Source organism: Peromyscus eremicus, chromosome 2, assembly GCF_949786415.1.
Source record: "Peromyscus eremicus chromosome 2, PerEre_H2_v1, whole genome shotgun sequence".
NCBI classification, from domain to species: domain Eukaryota; kingdom Metazoa; phylum Chordata; class Mammalia; order Rodentia; family Cricetidae; genus Peromyscus; species Peromyscus eremicus.
This window is the reverse complement of record NC_081417.1, coordinates 99,531,439-99,555,370: the sequence shown is the minus strand read 5'-3', so window position 1 is coordinate 99,555,370 and position 23,932 is coordinate 99,531,439. Positions and strand designations below refer to the sequence as shown.

General features: G+C 41.4%; 1 protein-coding gene across 2 annotated transcripts in view; it reads left to right on the top strand.

Moving 5' to 3' along the window:
* The window catches only part of Bnc2 (basonuclin zinc finger protein 2), a 407,276-nt gene extending 385,733 nt beyond the window's left edge, over positions 1-21,543 (top strand). The window contains exons 6-7 of one of the 2 annotated variants that reach the window (XM_059254496.1): positions 690-2,659; positions 18,281-21,543. In XM_059254496.1, the coding sequence (XP_059110479.1) occupies positions 690-2,659; positions 18,281-18,941 (2,631 nt within the window). In that variant the 3' untranslated portion in view covers positions 18,942-21,543. Of the gene's footprint in view, positions 1-689; positions 2,660-3,133; positions 3,286-18,280 lie in introns of those variants that run through there. The other variant, XM_059254497.1, reaches the window with a different exon arrangement.
* The last annotated feature ends 2,389 nt before the right edge of the window (positions 21,544-23,932 follow it).

The window sequence follows — 23,932 nt, the reverse complement described above, 5'->3', positions numbered from 1 at the left end:
TTACCTTTCACGAGTGATGTTTCCTTTACTTGGCCTCGTGAAATTGCCTACTCTACCAGCATGAAAATACAACCAATTAAGAAAGACAATATGCAGTGTGGTGATGGACTTTGGAGGGGGAATGCTAGTTTATTGTTCTCTCTTTTTTTTCAATTATTCCAAAAGTCACATAAATCCCATTTAAAGGAATTTCCATCACTGAATCTAGTATCATGCCTGCTTGACTTGAAGAAGTACATTTCATGAACTGTACTTAATTCTTTCCTATGGTGTCATTATTTAACAAAGGTTAGGGTACAATTTTTTGCATTGATGCTAGGTTGCACAGCAAGAGTTCACATCTTATACTAATATATGCTAAATAGTTTCATAGTATATAGATCATTGTTGCTAAAATGGCAGCACTGAAGGCATTTTAGATCACAAAGCCCCAGTGGTCCACATTTTGTTTGCCTTGACATTATTAAACCCAATCTGTTTCTATAACTGTGACTGTAATTGCCACATTTGCATGGCAGAAAAGTTTGCTTTGTGTGTTAACTTTTACTAACACTGCCGGCATGCCGTTTTCTGCCCTTGCTCTCTGTGTTTCATAAGCTTGCAGAGCACCTTCAGTTGCATTGAATAATTATGCACAATCAATAAGGTTTTTTTATTTGTCTTTGTTGTTTCTTTGATGTGGCCTGTAGGACGCTGCTGGCAAAGTACTGGACCGCTGGGCCATCATGTCTCGAGAAGAGGAAATCATCACCCTTCAGCAGTTTCTGCGGTTTGGAGAAACCAAATCCATCGTGGAGCTAATGGCAATTCAGGAGAAAGAAGGGCAAGCTGTGGCTGTACCATCTTCCAAGACAGACTCGGATATAAGGACTTTTATCGAGAGCAATAACCGCACCAGGAGTCCTAGTCTCCTCGCTCACTTAGAGAACAGCAATCCTTCCAGCATTCATCATTTTGAAAACATACCAAACAGCCTTGCATTTCTGCTTCCATTCCAGTATATAAACCCTGTCTCAGCCCCACTGTTAGGCTTGCCTCCCAATGGGCTGCTTTTAGAGCAGCCTGGACTGAGGCTGCGAGAACCAAGCATTTCAACCCAGAATGAGTATAATGAGAGCAGTGAATCTGAAGTATCGCCCACACCCTATAAGAGTGATCAAACACCCAATAGAAATGCCCTGACTAGCATCACTAATGTGGAACCCAAAACCGAGCCAGCATGTGTCTCCCCCATTCAGAATTCTGCCCCAGTCAGTGATCTGAGCAAAACTGACCACCCAAAAAGCTCATTCCGGATTCACCGTATGAGAAGGATGGGGTCAGCCTCGAGGAAAGGAAGAGTGTTCTGTAATGCATGTGGGAAGACATTCTATGACAAAGGTACTCTCAAAATTCATTATAACGCGGTTCACCTGAAGATTAAACATCGATGTACCATTGAAGGTTGCAACATGGTCTTCAGCTCCCTTCGAAGCCGGAATCGCCACAGTGCAAACCCCAACCCTCGCCTTCACATGCCTATGCTAAGGAATAACCGAGACAAAGATTTAATTCGGGCTACATCAGGAGCCGCCACTCCAGTCATAGCAAGTACCAAATCAAATCTCACCCTCACGAGTCCTGGCCGGCCCCCAATGGGTTTCACCACTCCTCCACTAGACCCTGTCTTACAGAACCCTCTCCCTAGCCAGCTAGTATTTTCTGGGCTAAAGACTGTACAACCAGTTCCTCCTTTTTATAGAAGTTTACTTACTCCAGGGGAAATGGTGAGTCCTCCAACCTCCCTCCCAACCAGTCCCATCATTCCAACCAGTGGTACCATAGAGCAGCACCCTCCTCCACCCTCTGAGCCAATAGTGCCAGCCGTGATGATGGGTACTCATGAGCCCAGTGCTGACCTGGCACCTAAGAAAAAGCCTAGGAAGTCAAGCATGCCTGTAAAAATTGAGAAGGAAATCATTGACACAGCTGACGAGTTTGATGACGAAGATGATGACCCTAATGACGGTGGAACTGTGGTCAATGACATGAGCCATGACAATCATTGTCATTCCCAAGAGGAGATGAGCCCAGGCATGTCTGTGAAGGACTTTTCTAAGCATAATAGGACCCGGTGCATTTCAAGAACTGAAATAAGAAGGGCTGACAGTATGACGTCCGAGGACCAGGAGCCCGAGCGGGACTATGAGAATGAGTCTGAGTCTTCAGAGCCTAAACTTGGTGAGGAATCCATGGAAGGGGATGAGCACATTCACAGTGAGGTGAGCGACAAAGTTCTGATGAACAGTGAGAGGCCTGATGAGAACCATAGTGAGCCATCTCACCAGGACGTCATCAAGGTAAAGGAAGAATTCACAGATCCCACTTACGACATGTTTTACATGAGCCAGTACGGACTATACAATGGTGGGGGGGCCAGCATGGCTGCCTTGCATGAAAGTTTTACATCGTCTCTGAATTATGGAAGCCCTCAAAAATTCTCCCCTGAAGGCGACCTGTGTTCTAGTCCAGACCCCAAAATCTGTTACGTGTGCAAGAAGAGCTTCAAAAGCTCCTACAGTGTGAAGCTTCACTACAGGAACGTTCACTTAAAAGAGATGCATGTCTGCACAGTGGCTGGCTGCAATGCTGCCTTCCCCTCTCGACGAAGCAGAGACAGGTCAGTAAATCTCCATTGGCTGCTCCTGCTGAGGGTGGGGGTACAGTTTCAGTCATGGTGGACTTAAATGTTTTTGATGCACTGTAAGGATTGCCCATGTTGACCACATGATCACTAAGCTGCCATGCTCATGAAGGATTTATGCAGTCAGTGCTTGTTAAGATTAAGCATGCAGAATCATGTCATCTTTCCTAGTAATGCACGCTATTTTTCTGTGTATGTGATATGTATGTGTATGTGTATGTTTCCATGCATCTAGGTGTGAATAAGTTAACAGTACACAGTTCCTTGCCTCCCCATGAACCTTTCCTTAGAAGCCACAGCTTCTGTCATATATATATATATATATATATATATATATATATATATATATATATATATATATATATATATATATATAATTTCTGCTTTGCCTTGTGGCTTCTTAATTAAACCAATATATTATCTTCATACACACATATTTATCCAATATAGAAACAGAAATTTACGGATGGAAAGAACCATAGGTCCAGGACATCGAGACAGCCTGCATCTCCGTAGGTATAACCAGAAATGTTATCATTCCTTACATGAGTATTTAGTGTGTCCTTGAATTCTTTAAGCATCATGAAACTATCAGAAGACAATGAGGCCAAATTAATTGTTGGTATGGGGAAAGAGTATGGTTGTGTGGGTTTCTTTATTTCAGCTTTATATTATCTTTGGTCACATCTCTAAAATGTAGTCTGCCGTGGGACATCACCACAGAAGTAGGGACATGCCTAAGCACATGCTTTAGGATCAGTTAGAATTACATTACATTCAGCCCTCAGATCACATCACTCTGAAGTTATGGAGCTACAGTTCTGAAACCATGGACTTAAGCAGAAGCAGCTGGTCCTAAACCTACCAGGTTCTTTAGTAATTCCCTTAGGATATGAATGGAGTGTCAGGGTGGTCATTTGATGGAGGGGCAAGGATCCCTCACTTACGGGGAATGAACCCTTGAGCAAGTCTTTGACATAGTACCCCAGCCCAACTCAGGTCTACCGTCAGCCAGTCCTTCCTACTTCATGGGATGTGCGTTTGGGTTCTACACTAACATTTAATATTTTCAGAAAAAGTTTTATTTCATAGTTTAAAATGTATGTGGAAAAAAACAGAATTAATGAAGTTTCCAAAGATCTACCACCTTATTCTAGTGTTTGTTGGATAGAGGTCTTTGACAAAGCAGAGGGCAGTGAAAGGCCACTGGGTCCGCTGTGCCAGTACAGCCTGCAGTCATGATGCTTGGGGGGAGCCGGGGAGAGCCAGTCTGACCCCAGTCTGAGCTGTGTACGAAAACCCTGTCTCGGTTAAAAAAGGAAGGAAGGAAGGAAGGAAGGAAGGAAGGAAGGAAGGAAGGAAGGAAGGAAGGAAGGAAGGAAGAAAAAGTATCACTGCAAATCAGTGACCTGTCTTAGCAACATTTTCATATATGAAAGATCAGTCCTTTTTTTAAATGAATATCCACATTTTCTTTCTTTTTACTGACACAGAAGGAGCCAAGTTCTGTTCTTTTAATGAATTCCTACCTTCACTATTCTTGCTCTATTAAAAAGGTTTCTTGTGTTACCATTATTTTCAGTTCTAGATTCTTATTGACAGTCCCAGGAAATGCCAGATAAGATACCTCCACTTTGAATAATAAATACGGTACCATCCGCTCATTTCAAGTTTGGAATAATATTTTTTCAGATTTCAAACAATATATTAGTGATGATGAGGTTAATGCAATGAAAAAAAATTTCATTGAAATTTTTTAACAAATATAAAAGACTTGTGAAAACTTGCATAAAATATTTATGAAAATGGAGCGTTTGAAGACAAGCCAACATTTAAGCTTATTTGCATGAATTCTTTTACATTTTAGTTTGCTGAAAACATCACAGTTCATAACAGTGGACTAAATAGCAAAGGATAAGGATCCAAGCCTGGCATTTTCACTAATGGACAATCACTACTGAACTCCAGAACACAGTACTGAACAGAACACACAAAAGGAGTGCTGTTGAGACAGAGTTTGTTTGTCTTGGGGAAAATAATTGCTGACAGAAAAAGACTATTTTAGTTGCCATTTTTATTGTAAGGACTTGGGAGATTAGCCAGTGCCAGCCACACAGAAGTTAGACCAGTGGTCTTCCAAGTATAGGCTGAGTACAACTGAGCTGTTTCAAAGACAGTCAATACATTGTGTGAGGGTAAAATAGTATACTGTATCTAATCTTTTCCATTTCAGAGTTTTAGCATGTGATAAATGACAAAATACAAATTGAAAAAGATAACATAAAGTGAGAAATTTTTATTCTTGAAATTTGGCTTTCTAAAAACCACACAGATCTTTTGATCTCAGGCTAAATCCTTAAAAAAAAGGTTTGGCATTTAGTTTTTTTGTCAAAAGAAAGTATTCACCCTGTTGAGATGATGACTTAACACAGTGATGGGTGATTAACTGCCACCAAAGTAACAAGACACAGTGATGCCATTGAGTTGCCAGCCTCTTCCGGAATCTCAGCAGAGTGGACTTTGGACCGCAATTCAATTCCTCTTTCAGACTTTAATCAGTTCATCAATAAATGCCAGCCAGTGGTTGTGTCTCGATCTTGTGCACAGAGAGGCGCTTAGGTCTCATCTATGGTCTGTTCCTTAGACTCACCTTTGTGGGTCTGCTCTTCTCCTGAGATACACACTCCAGCAAGGCTGTGCTCCTGTTTCCTCCTCTAATCAAATGATGGATTAAAACAGTCATGAGCCTTCTTACCATTCTCTTCAGCCAGCAGACCTTCCCAAGAAACTCTGCTTTGTCACCAGACCTCCTGTCTCCATACCATTTCTTTCTGTTCCGAAGAGGCCTGGCTTCATCCATCCTTGACTCCACCGTGTCTTCCTTGTACAATAAAGCCCCAGAGGGGAAGTTCCACTGGGGAAAGTATCCCCATGGCAGCTGAAGTGTGCAGGGCTCCTAGACACAGGCATCACTCAGGGTTTCCTCCTTCCTTCTGTTCACCAATGCAGCTGCCTTGTCCTCCGGACCCCCATACCTTATAGGAATTGAAAGCAGCTTCTTTGATGAGTACACATGAGGCGGGGGTGCATTTGGGGTCTTCTGATGAGCATGTTAGTAAGCTAGAGATAGAAAAACGTGAAGTGCTCTGTTTGAGGTTTGACAATGAGAGAAAGATACACATGCAAGGGATGACAACAGACAGAATCATTATCAAAGGTGTCCTTCTGTGTATAGTTGTCAACAATGGTGTATTTGATCAATTAAAAAGTCAGGAGGGCCATTCCACATTAATGACAAAGAGTAAGCTAATATGTACAACTCATTCCCCTCATCACCAGCTAGCTGTAAGAATGACCTTTCTTCTGAATGATTGAAGTGAAATGTAAATCATTTCCTCTGTAAAGAGCACTGATGCTCCAAGATGATTGTCACATTCTTTCCTTATTTAGCCCTGGATTTTCCTGCCACTGAGCTGTTCTTTTGTCAGGGAACAGGAGGCTGGCTTGTAGAACTATGCATATGAGATACTCCCTGGGAAGAAGTTCTGAGCAAGTGGCCTGGAGCAGCAGTGTTCACAAAAGCATGCTCGTCACACTCAGCAGAGCTTAGTTTACCTGTGCTAATTTCTCATCCTCTGACTTAATATTTGATCCTTAGGATGGTTCACTGGCCACTCACCTATGTAGAAGAGAAACCCATGCATTGTTTTTTTTTATTTGAAGTGGGGAGGAAGCAAACAATAGTGAAATCCATCCACATCTGTCCATTTTCCTAACTTTCCTCATCATTTCCTAGTGTGTTGTTTTATTTCTATTCGCTTTGGTGATTGGAAATTTAAAACTGAAGACCTTCAGAAACTAGATGGTCTATATAGAAAGAAGTTATCATCCTTGTGAGCTTTGCCTTCTTATTTGTTACTATCTCACAGAGGGTGCTGAAGTTTGTCATAGGTTTTATCAGAAAGGTAAGAGCCTCTTCCTGATCTTTAAGGTGTGTGGAGGTTGTTTCAGCTAGATGAATAAATTGTAAAACAAAATAATATCTGCCTAGGGTGATTTATAAATAAATATGAGGCAACCATTGATGCCAAGTGTGAACCTTCTCTTTGATTGCCAGTTAAATCAGTCCAGATTTAAACATGTAAACTTCTTGATTTGTATGGAGTAAGACATCTGTATTTGGTTTATTAAAACCTGCTGATGTCTCCAGAACTAAATTTGTTCTTGTATAGGCCTCTGGGTAGCCATAGCTAAACAGCAGAGACGTATAGTTTTTGCTCATCTTATTACCTGACTTCCAGCCCTACACAGGTGTGCAGGAATAAATTAACAGGAGCTCCTCTGATAAGCCACTGCATACATTAACAGCAGAGGTGAAGATGTGAGAACATGCTACCTGCCTCCTGTTATCACCTTCTCAGCAAGGCAGCATCCATTTTTTCCATCATTCTCTGTGTTTGGAAACTTATAGAGAACTTTCATAGAGAGAGCTTTTCCATAAATACCAAGCGATACTTCCAAGAAACGAGCCACTTAGCACCAGCTGAAGGGAACTATTAGTATATGTGCCCTAATGTAATTAGCTGTCAGATAGTGTGCTAATCCTCAGAGGAGAGCCTCGTAATAGACAACTGCTTCATTTCCAGCACTGGGCCCAATCAAATTTCAATTCTCTGTTTCCAAAATTCTTTATAAAGTTGGGTTGGCCCTCTGGCTTTTAAACGTTGAGAGATGTTTCCCCACTGCTCCTCTGTTTGGTTTCACAATAGAGCCAGCAGATCAATAGGCCTTTTGTACTTATCTCCATTACTTTCCATCAAAAGCAAACAAACAAAGTAAATCCCCCTCCTGAGTAATTGCTGGCTGTGCCCTCCTCAAGCAGAACTTTGGTAGTAAGATAAACTTCAATGTCCGTCTTGTCCCCGGGGTTCTCTTTATACACCGAGAGAAGAGCAATGAGCAAAATGGTCTCCTTGTATCATGGGGAGAGACTCTGTCAAGCCTAAAGTGAGCCTTGGATCTTCCTAATGACCTCCTGCTGGCCCAGCTGGATGCAAGACAAGCTCATTTAAACCTCTGCTGACCTTTCACTCCTCCACAAGAACCACAGCCTTCACCGCCACCATCTTCAGAACTGTGCCACAGAGAGCACTGTGGCCAGCCAGCCATTTCCCTTGCACTGCAAAGGCACGTTTCATAAATGCTGGGAAAGTTAGTTCCTATTGAATCTCTGGTGACCGTGGAGCTCCCACTACGAACGGAATGCTTTCCAACAGCCTTTGTCCTTGCCTTTCCTAGAGAGGATGCCACTCTTCTTACCAATACTGCCTGGAAAATTCTGGCAAAGTACCAAAGAAGGCATGTCATTAGTACCCAGGCAGTATGTTTTGTGACATACTTCAAGTTACAGCTTGGAAAGGGTCATTTTCCTGCTTTCTGTTTCTGGTCCATCAAAATCTGTTGCACCCCCTTTTTAGTTGTGACTCAGTCTTTCTACTGTGAAACGTCATTTGAGATCCTTGTTTTTGCAGACAATCCTTACAGTAGGAAGCTGGTATGAGACTGTGCACATACATTAACATTCACCCATGTAACCCTGGTGGGAACCTATTCACCTGTGTAACCCTGGTGGACCCCTTCCCTCTGCTCACCTGGGTGTAACCCTGGTGGGATTCCTTCCCTCTGTTCACCTGGGTGTAACCCTGGTGGGATCCCTTCTCCCTTGGGTGATAAGCTCCTACCAACCATCTAGCTTTAATTATTGTTTCCTTATTCCCAAAGACAATGAAAGACTTTGCTGCTAGACTTCGCACCGAGGTTATTCTGTAAAGCATGCTGTCCTTTCTCTTTCCTAAGGCTACTTAGAAATAGTGTAATGTTTTCCCCATAAGACTCTCAAGACCTTCAACTAGATGAATATGGCAGTCTATGAAAGAGTTTGCACTTGCCAAAAAATTACCATGTTAAAAATTTTAAAGAAGATCTGGTGACTTTGATTCTTGAGCGCCAAGATGTGTGTATTTGAGAGGCCGGCACACCAAGTCAAAGGAAGAGAGAATGCATTTTTAGGAAAGGACAGTTTTTCTTCAGTCATTTCACATAAAGTTACTTAAAAATACCTACATTTTATGTCCTAATGCAAGCTGCTTGGATTAAAAGGAGAGTTGTAAATTCCTGGTAAAAAGCCGTTAGGCTGAAGTGTTAGTGATCTTAACTCTACTACTTTATGGAGTTTATTACCTCTTTTATTAACTAAGGGGGAAAATGTTACCCACTTCCAACTTAATTCTTTATCTTGCTTGCTCTAATTTTTACTTTACCTTGGGAAAGAAAGAAAGAGAAGAAAGCCAGGGGAGTCTACCTGAACATACGTAGGTGATGGCCCACCTCCACTTTTGCATAGACAAGTCTGAATTGTTCCTGGCCGCTCACAGTCACACCATCTTCTTGCACAAGAGCATCAGTAGTGCACACGTGTGTTTGTCTGTGAAAACACTTGAACAGAAAGACCAAAACACAGGTGGTCCTTAAGTTCCTGAAGAGACAGTTCCATCATAGAAAGTGATGGATGAAGTTCCTTCATCATGTCGATGGGAAATAGGAAATTTTCCTAAGAAAAACTATATTTCGAGCAAACAGCAGGCCCTAGAAGGAAGCCTCTGCTTCCAATGGGGCTGAGGGGGGCTGCTGTAACTCTGCTGCCTTTTTAGTCCACTCTGTCACTGAGGGGGCACTGGTGGGTCGCTTCCCTCACTAGTAATTGTATTTTACAGACTTCTAAAGCAATTGGCTCAGTCAGTCCCAATTCAATAAAAGTGGAGAGAGGGAGAGAGAGCACTTTTGTTCTATTTTTTACTTGAAATTATTTCATTCAGCAGTCTGTCTTTTTTATTACCAGGACTTGACATTAGCACTCCAAGCTATATTAGCATCCATTTCAGCAGTTCAGTAATGGTATTAAAAAAACACTTAACTTCAACGGTGAATGGTTGTATGACAGAACCATAAAAAATCCACATTAAAAAAAAAAAAACTTACGTATTTGTCCCAGCAAATTATTTTTCACTTGTTTAACCACTTCAAAACTATGTTCTCGTGACGAGTGTTCAAAAGCACCCCCTTTTTTCCTCAGAGCAGCCAGCGGTGCGGCTCTGTGGGCTTGGGGATTGGCGGGGAGAGGGAGCCCAGTGGGGAGAGGGAAGGTAAAACTGTTGTTTACCTGTAGTTAGATTACCTTCCATTCATCAGCAGAGATGGAATTGGCAACCTCAGAGCACCCAAGGTGAAATTCTTGGATCTTTGTGCCTGACTGGGATTTGGTTTTGAACCGAACACTCTCCAAACTTGGGAGCAGAGCCTAACTACTTTGGCACTGTGGTGTGCTCATAAATGACTACATTAGGTTCTAAATTTTGATTAAACCTTCAGTAATTAATCAATGGTAGACATGAAGCAGTTGGCAAGGTCCAGAGCTGCAAAATGTTTAAGACATAAAACATTACGAAGTAATTAGAATATGCTCCTTCAAGAGAAGGGTTGCCTTCAATAAAGAGGTAAATGATAGCATCCTGTTTATTGTGGATGTAGGCAGCCAGAGCAATATGATAAACTGCTGGAGATACACATATCAGTAATCATCCACATTATTAGTACCATTAATCATAATTCCAAAAATATGACAGCAGCAGCCAACTTTTTGACCAATTTTGCTTCTGCCTGTTGGCCATTATAACTTCACTAATAGACCGCGGAGCTCCTTTGCGTGGCAGTTTGCATTGAGAATGGAAGGTTAATTATATTTGAGCTGCTGATTTCTTCTCTCCTTGGAAAAGGCTTAGCACTTTGACAGTCCCAGGAGCTCGAGGTTGTTAAACCAGTAAAAGTACTTTATTGAAATTTTCTTTGTTGGTGAGGAATGAGATGTTCCAAATGAGATATAAGCGCCAGGCTGGGACAGCACTAATGTTTCTTGCTCCAAAGTGATCCTTGGACAGCAAGAAGTCGGCGGTTTCTCTAGACCACTTTGTGTTCCTTGTTTCTAGTCTGTCAGTAGGTAAGAAGTTCAGCACTATATAATGGTGCACCCGGAAGCTCTCCAAGATTAGTGGTGGTCTCCACTGTATATGTAGGACTAGATTGTTGGGTGGTTAGTGGTGACATTGGGCGTAAGAAGCAACTCTTTACTAAAATATTCTGCACTTCAGACCATGCCTGTGTGACTACCAGGGAAAATTCACAGACGTCATCTGATGTTTCTGCGAGTTGAAATCTTTAGCAGCATAGATTCTCTACTGGTAGGCTAACTGAAGTACTCGTGTTTCATCCGGCAGTTTGACACCACATGAACAGCTGTGCGGAGGAGATTATGCTCACCTGAGTTTTCAAGTTCATTACTTTCATTTTTCCACATACATTTCTAGATGAAGTCCATAGAGATACTGTCTCTTTCTATGGGGAACTTAGAAATCCCTAATGTCACCTCTTAAGATCACAAATTAACTGTTTGAATGATATAAAACATTTAAAATATTTCCTCTCAAATTATTTCCTTTTAAGATGATCTCAAAAAGAAATCAATGTTCCATATTTTACATAATAAAAAATTATAAATGGAAGACAGATTTGAATGTGAAGAAAGGAATTTTCCAAATTCCTATTATTTGGAAAAAACATCTTTTCTAAACTCTTTAAATTAATAGAATATGGAACAGAAGATGTGAAGGTGTTTTTTTTTTTTTTTCTTTTTCCCAGGCTGGGTAGTTATAAAACTTAAAATTACAGCTCAGATTATGTTTAAAAGAGGCTTTTGCTTTTCTTGCCCAACAATGGCAGTAGCTGAGCTCCAGATGAGCTGCCTGATTCAGAAATTGCCCAAATGCTGTGAAAGCGTAGCCTAGTCACAGTGTAACACTCCCCTTGCATTACAGCGCAACAGGTACCATTGAATAATCAGCACCCTTGAAAGCGTTCTTGTGTGAGATACAAGGCGACATTAAAATGGTTAGTGAGCAGGGCTGTTGTTGGATATCAGTTCTGTACTTACCCTGAACATGCGGCATACGCATTTTTCATCTACCCATCTGCCCTCACAAGTGCCATCACTATGTTAGCATTTTTATGCATTCCACAGCAATGACAAATTGTTTTCTAACTGTAGTGCCAAATTTAGTATGCAAAAGACATGTTTGCCTCTGCCAGCAAACCAATAATTCTCACTAACATCTTCAGAGTTCCAGCATTTATAAAGTTGCAAAGTGGAGTAAACAAACCATCTGTTTGGATTCTCCATATATGTCATGCTTTCTTATTAGCATATTACGATTCATTTAGTAAACAAATTTGGTGATTTTGTTCACGTCAAAGTTAGATCGGAAGCCTGAAGATGATTAACATTCCTGGGACAAGCACATTAATACATTGCTTCCCCTGCAAAGTTAAATGGCTTCTCAGGAGAATCGCCCCTTGTTGACAAGATGAGACTGTCAATTTTGTTCGCCTGCCACGTTAGGGGCCATAAGGGGATGGCAGGCTCTGAGAGAGGGGAGTCATGTAGGCAGCATAATTCACTGTGAATTGAGAAAAGAAGTCTAATTCTGATAAATGGTCGACCCCAATACATCCTACCTGTTATTACAACAGACGTGCCGTATCTGTGCAGTAAATTAGTTAATCCCCTAAAGAGTTTGGTGGGAGCTTATCTTCAAGTGAATGATTTGAATGTAGAGGGAACTGCCTGCGTGACCAGTATGGATGATTTGTTTTATATTGAAAGGGATTGAAAAAAAAACACTGAATTCCATATTTTTTAATTTGCTTATTTTTTATTACTTGTGTTAATTTTGTATTTCTTTACTTTTTGAGTTTTTGAGAATTATCCATTATAACTTTACATGGATTTCTTCATCAGCTGGGGTGGGGCGGGGTGGGGGGGAGATGCAGACAGTCTAGAGAGAATCTTTAATGAAAATCCTAGAACAACTACAGTTTTTTTCAGAAAATGGGTAGTGCCAAAATGTCACTTAACTTGTTTAGTGTAAGCATGTGATTAATAAATAGTAATACAGACACGATGAGATGAATGCAATAGTCAGTATCACAGCAACTCAGCTAAGAAGGGAATAAGGAACAGGCGTTTTAATCTTCTCTTTCTGAGCATTTGGAGAGTGGGTTTACATTTCTGTTTGGAAGTCTTGCTAACTGAGCCTGTATTCACATCTGGCATCTATACTTTCCCAGACTGGTTAGAAATTCCTCTTCCCTCTTTTTTTCCCCTCTCTTCATGTACGTAGACAGCTGACCCTTCATGTCCAGCAGATCTATATCCGTGGACTCAACCAGCCACAGACAGAAAATGCTGGAGAAAAATCATAGCGACACCCAAAACATAACGACATTTTTCTTGTCACCATTTCCTGTATGATACAGTACAATGATTATTTATAAAACATTTATGTTGTATGGGAATCATAAGTAATACAGACATTACTTAATTTATAAATGAAGAATGTGTGTGGATGCAAATACTGTATCAGTTTATATAAGGGACTTTTGAGAATCTGTGAATTTTGGTTTTGGGTTTGTGCTGAACTAAGCCCTGGATGATATCAAGGGATGACTACACACACACACACACAAAAAAAAAAAAAAAAAAAAAAAATCTGCTGTATACATTTCACTGTGGTCATTTTAGACAGTATTATTTGAGAATATTTGGCATATATTTGTGGTAGATGACAAGAAAGTAAATATAAAAAAATTCAAAAGTGTGGACTTAATTCCATTTTACCCAAAGAATTATATAATATTAATTCACTAAGCTTGGAATAGCACAAAATTAATTAAGAATTAAGTGTTGGCTTGATTTGTGAACTTGTGAAACTCGTTTCTGACTAGCTGTGGCTGTGATAAAATGCCTGGGAAAGACGCTTCATGAAGCAAGGTTTTCTTTATCTCGGAGTTCCTGGTAGGAAAGTCAGGGCAGCAAAAGCCTGGAAGGGCTGCTCACACTGCATCTAGTCAGGAAGCAGAGAGCCGTGGATGCTCATATCCAGCTTATTTTCTCCTTTTATACAGTCCAGGATTCCTAGCCAAGGGAATGGTACCACCCACAGCAGATGGGGCTTCCCACTCAAGTAACCTAATTAAGATAATCCTCACAGACATATTCAGGGGTCCATCTCTCAGATGATTCTAGATGTCTCTAGCTTGCAAGCTCATGATCTAGACTAACCATCACATTACCTCAGTCTGATTTTCTAACCTGATCATAAGATTTTTCTTAAAAACAAGTAACTAACAACACAACTACCTGTTCTTCCCCTGTGTTTAAAAACCAAGCTCAAACTCTGTTTTTGTTTAAAATTTTGCTTGTAAAATGTTGCGTTAGCTCACCCTGGGCGTTTGAGCAAGTGGGGAAAATGAGTCATGAGAACAAAGCCCGAAGCAGCATTGCTTCCCTTGTCCTTGTCTGCAGGGCTCTTGCATTTACTCGTGTGGCATTTGACACATCTTCCGTGTTCTGTGATTGTACAGGTACGTTTTCCTCCAGGAAACAGAAAGGACAGGATACTTATGCATCCAGTGACAGGCAGGCCTTTCATTCAGCATTCCAAATAAGACAGAAGTTTAAGTATCGACACTGTTCCCTGGATCTAAAACCTTATTTCATTTTGATTTTTGTGTGTGACCTCTTAAGTTTTGGCAGATTGGGTGTTGAGGCCAGAAATTCAGAGAACATGTGTAACTCTATGCACAGCCCAGGTTAGATGAGGGTTTGGACCTACATTTTGTGACGTCCCTTACACTGTAGTGGAGTCTTTATTTTCCACTCTGTCACTGTGGTCATTTTACAAAGACAGAGAAAATGCTTCTATCTCAGGACCATCCTCTGCATCCTGAAGGAAGGCTTCTGCAAGACTGTGTTTTACTGATTGGCTACCTCCTGTGTGCTGGGCCTTCTACTTGATCTACCACAGGCTGACTTACATCTCGTCCATATTCTTGAAAGTGTGAGCTAAATTTTAGACTAGTGTGTGAACCCCTACCTTTATACCCATGAACTCTTTATCTGTCTCTTTTCTTTTTTTCCCGTGAGAATAATTTTCTTCTTCATAGCTGTGTCATTTACCTAATCAAAGCAAACAGAAACGGCTGTTTATATCCTTCATGTTCTTATGTGGTCTAAATTTTAGCTAATTATTAGTCTCACTTCTTTTTTAAGGTAAATGTTTGGAACACTGGATTTCTTTCTCTCTCCGACAATGCATGTGTATCCCTAGAGAGCAGATCCTCATGCTGGGATCTTCCTACTTTACAGCATGCTGTCACCCGCTCCCATCTGAGGCTTCCTTTCCCTCAGCATCTGTTCGATTATCAGCAGTGAGTTCTTTCTGTCTGTCTGTCTTCTTCTTACCTCTTCAGTTTTGCGGATCCAATTAAACCTGTAATATTCCTCAAATTGCTGTTAACCTTAGGTCTTTGTATCTCATGAGGACAGCATTTTTATGACAGTCAGTGGTTTGGATCGACTGATTGGTGGATCTAACAATAGGTCTTTGTGAAAAGCAAGTGCTGCCTTCTGTCCATTCTGTAGAGGCAGAACTCTAACCTCCTAAGAAGAGGACCAGTAGTGTAACCAGCTCTCCCTCATCTTGTCCATCTTCTTCCCACCCCAGCAACACCGTGACAGTCGGAGACTCCCAAGTCCCAGGCATAGGGCTGAAGCAGCAGGCTTTCCCCACCCATTATCCTCGTACCCATGCCATGTGTTTTGCATATGGCATTTGGGAAGATTATTAAACAAAAATGAAATAGATTAAGAAATGAACATAAAAGAATCAATTCTCTTGAACTGTGGTTGCATAATGGAAATCGACTGCCGTGAATGAACCCATGCACTGAAGTTATGAACAGCAGAGTTAATGCACTGCCATGAGTTCATCTTTATTATTACATTACACCTGAATCAATTGATAAAGTAGCTTTTTTTTTGTAAGCGAGGGATGGCACTTAATTGAATAAAAGTCAATGTAATTATATTAACAGAGGCCAACAGTACTGCTGACAGCGGAAAAGGGACACTGTGGGGTGGAGTGCCAGAGCTGGTCTCCACATTTCTGCACATCGTTTGGTTGACAGCTATTGAGGGCTGGTACATCATCTAATTAGATTACAGACTTCTCCTGCTGTACGTGAGAAGTGAAGAGCAAATCCCTTCCTGGTAACATATCAGTGGAGATGTGTGAACTCACGAGTCACCCTATGGGAGAGGTGTCCATCAGGGTGATAAGTATGCCCTCTTGTCAATGTTAATTTAGTCTTCCTCAGTCAGTCTGTCTTGATGCAGCTTCTGTGTGTCTGGCTGCTTGCTGTTTTCTCAGCAGTGAACCTAGGAAGTGGTAATTAGAGATGTGTGAGAAACAACACAGAGTTCTAGATTGCAGTCAAATGTGTGTTAATGAAACTAAGAAAGAGGATGGGGTGTTAAAAATAGTGAATGAGGATAGGGTTTCATGAACTGCTTACTGCTGGCAGATTGTTTTTATCAATAGAGTAGTGGTACACAGTTTAACTATTTCCACGTTCCTTCTTGTTCTAACCCTGGTGGTGTCTCCCCACATGTCATCGGAAAGACTTCCCAGTAGGCATTTCCTGCACTCTGCTTAGCAACATCCACTTGAGTCATCTGACATCTGACGCCAGGGAAAAGGGAATGTCAGAACAGGCCTGTGGGGACAGACAGCTTCTGTTTATCCACGGCCATGGATCCACACACTGCATGCATCTGTTTGGAACTCATTTATGGATGATGCTGATGCTCTAAATTTGGTTTATTGATTTGATTTATGGTTTTTGGATTATGCAGGTGATCTGAAAATCAAGACAACATATGAGATGATCACTTATGACAGAAAATAATTTTATGATCACAACATTTTAAATCCCTATTTTATTGTTTAAGTTTTCAAAAGCCGGATGTCTAGAATGTGAATTTGTTTTCTCTCTCTCTTTCTCCCTCTTTCTCTCTCTCTCTCTCTCTCTGTCTCTCATTCTTGCTTTCTTTTGTGATCGATTTAGCAAAAGATTAGAAAGCTGATCTTATTGTCACAAGGTAAGCGCAGCCTTCCCAAGTGCAGTGTGGAGAGGGTTGCTGCCCTCCACCCCTCAACCCAGAGTGCTGATTGTCTTGTGTGGAAAGGTGGGAAGCCTCTCCCCCCTTTCTTGCCCTGGAGGCACATACCTCTCACACTTCTCTAGGAACTGTTAGCCATGCTTGTTCCCAATTGGAGTGGCTGAGTCTAACCAGGAGGGCTCATGAACTTAATGCTGGCCGTTTAGGTTATTTCTATCATCACAATTAACTTCTCAAAGATGTCCAGCGTCCAGTGCTGGCAAATTTGATTTCCCTGTTTCCTTATCACTTTGTTTTTTGGAGGGTAGCTTTCAATTGAGGTACTTGGCAAACATCTGAGCCTTTGCGGGTGAAGAGAGGTATATGCCCAAGGGTGCTTTAAAAGTCAGTGGGGGGTGTAAATACAAAGGCAATGTTTCAGATAAACAGTGACATGGGCTTTGTAAGTCATGAGGTCCCTGTAGATGCTCTGGGAATGAATCTCAACCTTTTTAACACAAGCAAAGCTCTCAATGATGCTTTGCTTGTGAGAGTCAGGGATTCTGTTTGTAAACTAAAGGGACTCTATGTCATTGTGTTTGACTTTTTTTTTTTTTTACTTACTGTGCTTTTATTTTATCCTTTTGGATTTTTTCGTGGGGGGAGGTAGAGGTTATATTTTTTTATAAAATAATTTATCAGATTATGTTTTAAAGAATTAAACCTTAAAGTAGCATTATTTGATGTAGACAGTTCAATACTAAAATGTAGCAACTTTTGAAAAACAAAATATATTTTTGCTGTTAGATTTGGGTGGGGTTCCAGACAGGTTTGAAAAAAAGATTCACGTCACACACACACAAAAACCCTTTTAACTATTTTGTTACTAATTTGCTGAGACTTTTCTTAAACTTAAAACATGAAATATAGGAGAGTGGGGAAGATGATTTTTAAGTTAAACCTAAACATGTAGACCATGTACTTTTTAAAAATGCAGATCTTTTTCATAGTATTTGCTGTACTAGAAAAGGCTTGTTTGCTGTTCTTTTCTGATTTTAAGGAAAGTGTAGGCTATTCCATTTAGACAAAATGAGAGTTTCCATCCTTTTACCCTTTTTCATGTTTATTATCCTGTACTAATTTTATGTATATGACATCTGCTACGAGGTCCTCTGTGGCTGTGGCTGATGCACTAACGGAACAGCCATTGAGAAAAGAGTGCCTGAGTGTGCATTCATCCTGCCCTTGAAGAGCTTATTCATAAAAATTACATCAATGGAAAGTTCCCCTTTCTGCACCTCCCACCTGCACTCAATCCCAGGTCCCGAGGATGTAGGGAATGCTTGCTTTTAAAATGGTGTAATTAGGAATGAATGTGCTTATTTGGTGCTTAATGAAAGTTGAATCAATTTTAAAATGCTCTCCTTTTTCTCACCCTTCCCCACTCCCTGTGCGCCTCCCCCCCCCCTTCCCTCTTGTTTTCCTAGACACAGTGCCAACATAAACCTGCATCGTAAACTGTTGACCAAAGAACTCGATGACATGGGCCTGGACTCATCGCAGCCCTCCCTTAGCAAGGACCTCCGGGATGAATTTTTGATGAAGATCTATGGTGCCCAGCACCCTCTGGGGCTCGATGTCAGGGAAGATGCCTCCTCTCCCGCAGGGACAGAAGACTCCCACCTGAACGGGTATGGGAGAGGCATGGCGGAGGACTACATGGTCCTCGACCTGAGCACCACCTCCAGCCTCCAGTCCAGCAGCAGTGTCCATTCCTCCAGAGAATCCGATGCGGGCAGCGACGAGGGGATTCTTCTGGACGACATTGACGGGGCCAGTGACAGCGGGGAATCCTCACACAAGGCTGAGGCCCCCACCCTCCCCGGCAGCCTCGGGCCCGAAGTTTCAGGATCTCTTATGTTCAACAGTTTGTCTGGGAGCAACGGTGGGATCATGTGCAACATCTGCCACAAAATGTACAGCAACAAGGGGACTCTGAGGGTCCACTACAAAACTGTGCATTTGCGAGAGATGCACAAATGCAAAGTCCCAGGCTGCAACATGATGTTCTCCTCTGTGCGAAGCCGCAATCGGCACAGTCAGAACCCTAACCTCCACAAAAACATCCCCTTCCCTTCCATAGATTAGTCCCGGAACGGACACTCCAAATGCCAGCTCTCACCAGATGGCCTACATGTTTGAACTGCCATAGCCAGTGTGTGCTCCCATAGCGGGGCACATGTGTGTGTGCACACGTGTACATGTCTACACGTGTACGCACACACATACTTCCTTTTCTTTAGATAAAAATGATAAACACTAGGTGCTTTTGAATTTTTTTCTTTTCCTTTATAGTTTTGGGAGAGGGTGGATCTTTTACTTGGGGTAAAAACAGAAGTACCCCTTTCAACACACACAAACACACACAGGAACACACATATAAGGTGTTCAGCTAGCCCCAATTTTGATAGAATAATTCTTGGTCTTCTCCAAAGAGACATTTTGTTGTACCTATGACTGTTGCCTGCAAAAAAAAATAAAAAATAAAAGGGAAAAAAGAGAAAAGAAACAAAAAGGAACTTCTTATAGTTGTCTTTTGTGAACTTTAAGGTTTTGAGAGAATCTTTAATTAAAGCATGGCAGATTCACCTGTAAATATTTAGCCTTGAGAGGCCAATGATGTAAAACAGTTGTATTGATTGTTGTTGAACTCTCTTTAGTTTTGACAGTTACATCCAGCTGTTAGATATGCAGGAAATAAATAGTTTGCTGGCTAGTTCTATTCATTTTTATTAGCATTAATGCACATTTTCTTAAAAAAAAAAAAACACAAAACAAAACAAAAACTCCCCTGGTCTCGTTTTGACTCCCTGTTAGATAGAGTGATGAAGACGTGCTGGCATGCTCCACAGCACAGACCTGATTTTTAAAGTGTCCTGTACTAGTACATAAACCCAGCCATGCACTTTGTCAGACACTACAAGGGGATGTGTAATATCTGTGCTTCTTTTTATCCTTAAAACTATCGCCATACTTCAGTAGGTATCTTTCTTTCATAACAAAACAAAAACAACCCATTTGTGTAAAAATGATCTGGTCAGTAAAGGGCACAAATGCCAAACAAAGAGTACTAGTGTTAACACAGAATTGCCAACTTTGCACAAGTTTTCAGAAACGAAAATACGATTAGTCACTCAATACAACCACAGGCCAACTTTTTTGGCCACCAGAAAACCGCTTTAAAAAAACAAAACAAGCAAACAAAAAAACCACGTGATTCTTTCGAGTGCCGAATGTTACTAGAATCAATATTGCATCCTTCCTCCATACACGTTAACTGACATAAAAGGAAAACAAAATAAGGTGGCGTGAAACAGCCAAGGCGTTTCTTCAGTAGAGGCAGGATAATATTTCAGGACACAGTAGCCCGAATTACTCACTAAAGAACAAAGCTGAATACAGTAAGAGTTGAACACTCATTTCCAAGGCCCTAACCCTTCTCCTTTGAAAAGGAAGAAAGTGTGAGCTGGTTTAGTCTGTTGTCTGGCTGGCTCATTTTGTCACAATTCCGCAGTAGCACTGCAAGCCGGGCCTGCTTAATAGACCAAATCAAAAGCCGATTCACAGTCACTGTTCTGGGGAGCTCTGGAAACACGTGCTGAACTTGAATTGAGCAGCACTCCTCTCCGAGCGTGCGAGCGAGCCAGCGGTAGAAGGAGAGAGAAAGACAGGATCTCACTGTGTAGTGTTTTGTGTTTCCCCACACGAATTTGTCAGAGAAATGAAAGGAAGCCTGAAACCAAGCAATTGAGAGTGAGAACAAGGGGTGGGCTGGGGGGGGGGGGGACTGCTCCAAACCTTTTTGTTTTGTTTCTGATGTTTACAGTGTTGCCTGAGCTGGTTAACCACATCGGCAGCCTCGGCTACCACAGCATACTGACTAAATGATGATATTTACTCAACTTCGTCTACAGCCAGAACTGCTGGGGTGTGCTTGCAGAGTGGGTTTTGTTGTCTTTTGTTTTCTTTTTTTTGGGGGGGGTGGCGGTGGGGTGGGGTAAACCCTAGTATTTTGTCAAACTACATAATAGAGAATGTATTTCTTTTCTGCATTTAATGGCCTCAAACATTTCTCCCAACAGTCTAAAACTTAGAAATGCCCTTTGTTTCAATTTTTATATCATTTCCATTTTCATGTTTTATAATTTTTTTCTGTGTTCACATCAGCATTCACTTCCGTTAAATTTGCCAAAGGAAACCGTTGATATGTTTCTGTTATTATTCCTGTGCGACTTATTGTACCTCACAGTATTTATTTTTTTTTTCCAAAATTAAGCATCATTCATCGAGGGTTCCGGATTTTTTATTTTTGAGAATTTCCAAGCAGTAGACTCTTAGAGATGAACTAGGTGTTCCTAAAGTGTTACCGTTGTCTCTTTCTGAAGATGCCACAGGGTCCACTGGGTCCTTCACGTATTCCACTGCGAGGAAAGACCAAAAGCATTTGCAGTACAAAAGAAACTCTCACACACAATGTCTGTTAGTGACAAATGTTTACGTAAAAAGCTGAGGAATTAGTACTAACTGTTCTGTTTCCTTGTACCTTTGATTTTCCCAAAGCTTAGTTGCTTTATTTTGGTGTCGTGTTAAACTGAACAAACAGATGTGTTCCTTTGTTTTATAACATACAAGCCTCTGTACAGTATGTTTGTGAAAGATTGAACTAGAATAATGAACATTTGTTTGCAAACATTTGGTTCTCTTAGCGTTCTCTATGTTGCGTTGTTGTCTGTTACCAAGTGCTGGATTCAAAGAGGATTGAAACACATTGTTACAATCTCATCAGAAAGTATGGAAACTGTCTTTTAGATTGCGTGGAGACTAACCTACACCTTGTTTTGTAAACATTAATATGCATTTATGTTTGAACAACTTTCAAGTGTTACCCTCTTAGAGATGTGAGAATTCATCTCTACAAAAATCAGTGTTTAGTGTGTTTAATTGAATGTCGGGTAAAATGTCAAATGGTTCTCCTGAGTGAATCACCTAGCTGTCAGGAGTCACCTCAGCCAACAACCCAGGTTCTGAACAAGCATTTGTCACTTGCCACACACCTGGCTGATGTCTGTAGCCAGCTAGAAAAGGTCCAGAAGTAATGAGATTCAAGAAGTGGTGTTTCCCTTGCTGGCAGACTCTAATGCATACCCCTGTTCGTTAGATACGGCACCAGGACTGGGCAGCTGGCACTTTTTTAAAGTATGTCTCTTATTTGCTCATGTGCCCATTGTTGTGGTGGCCTTTTCACAACTAAATATTTCAGTATAAAGCCTATTCGCTTCAAAGGGACAGGGGAAGTCAGTGGATATAACACATGAAATGTAGACTCATGAGATGTCTAGTTCTCCTCCCAAAGCGTGGCTCGTTCTCAGGCATGCCTGAGTACAGTGCTTCGGCTTAACCACTGTTTCTCCTGAGGACAGTAGCCCCAAGGCATACATGCAAATAGGTAGGATAAGGAGATGAGCATTTTGACCAGCGGCACTCTTCACCTCTGCCCATTCCTACTTGTCTGTTCGTTTATACATTTCCTGTCCCTAAACAGTTTCTAGCTACATCCATCCTTTTCTAGCTGAAAATTAATAGGAACATAGGTTTTTCATCCAAGTAGCTTTCTCCCGTTTGATTGATTTTTGCCCAAGTTTTATCACTGGTACATAATTAGGCAATATTAGTTGTGCATGTTCTCCAGCTAATGTTGAAGTATACTATTTTGATCACTTTAAACTATGTTTTTGTAAATATTAGAAAGGCTGGGTCCACTTTGGGGAATATCTGCATGCTCTGGGGAGGGGGGGGGAAGAGAGCAAGGAAAAAGATAATAAGTAATCTGGCTTGGAAAGTATGATGAAAGAGCCTGCCATTTTTGTTCTGCTTGTAATTGTATTTAAACAGACCAGCTCAGTGTAGCTCATCCCCAGTCTTAGTGCCGCTGCCCTAGTCAGCCGGATCCTTCCTTGAGGTTTAAATGTATAAACGTTTTCCTTCTCAATGTGACTAACATCTTTTTAGAAACCAGTGTTAGCCTAGGATTGTCACCATCCACATCCTGTGACTTCTTTGGTCATGGCTTTCCAGGCCTTTCCAGTAAGAGGAGGAAGACGTTTAACCAGTTACAGCCCATTAGTGTACACATTGTTCTTAGGAGGAAAAGAAGGCTGAATCTATGAAGAATGGGCTGGCTTAGAATCATGCCTCCATTGTATTCAGGAGGAACTACACATGCCACCTAGGATAATGGTATCCTCCCCACCTCGTCCTCTGTATACTCCATATAATATGCCAGGCAAATGAATGAAATGGGGACCCTCAGCAGTTCAAACACAGACAAGCTAATAATCAGACTGAGATGGACACCACATGCCTGAGCAGTCCTTGATTGAATCAAGTCTGCAGGCGTTGAGTTACTTTGAGTGACAGACTAGAATCCACCTGTCCTAAGACAGGTTGCATCTGCTCTTGGAGCAAGACACTAGGAGAGAGCCTAGCTTCTGTCCTGTGACCACTGTTTTTCAGAGCTTTTTCAAATTATGACAAATTTAAAGACTTCGCCTTTCCCCAAACTAGAACTCTTTAAATTAGTGGATTTCGCTCTTTCCCTCTTGGTGTTTGGTTTTAGGAGGGATCTAAATGAGCAAGGAGGTGCCAATAAAAGGCGGGTGCCTAAAGCCGCTGGCAAGGCTGCAGTTCTTGTAGCAGAGAGTCGGCTTCACCCTGGTTTGAGGGTAGCTGGAAAGGAAAACAGTTCATGCATTGCAAGTGTTTGTCCAGGAGAAAAATCTTTAAGTCAGTCCTGCCTTACAGTGGATGCCAACACATCCTCCAGTGTCCTGCAGAGTGCCCCATGACCAGGTGAGTCACTGAGCACATCTTGGGAAGGACTTACAGACGTCTTAAGATGTTCTTTGTGGGTCAGGATAGCCAGAAAAGGCAGTTGTGAGTTTTGGGGTTGCTCTTCTTTTTGAGAAGTGATGGCCAGAGTCCCTTTGGGACCACAGAAATGCAAGGAGTCACCTAGATAAAAGGCCGGTGATGAAACCTTTTTTTTTTTTAACTTGTTTGGTTTTTTGAGACAGGGTTTG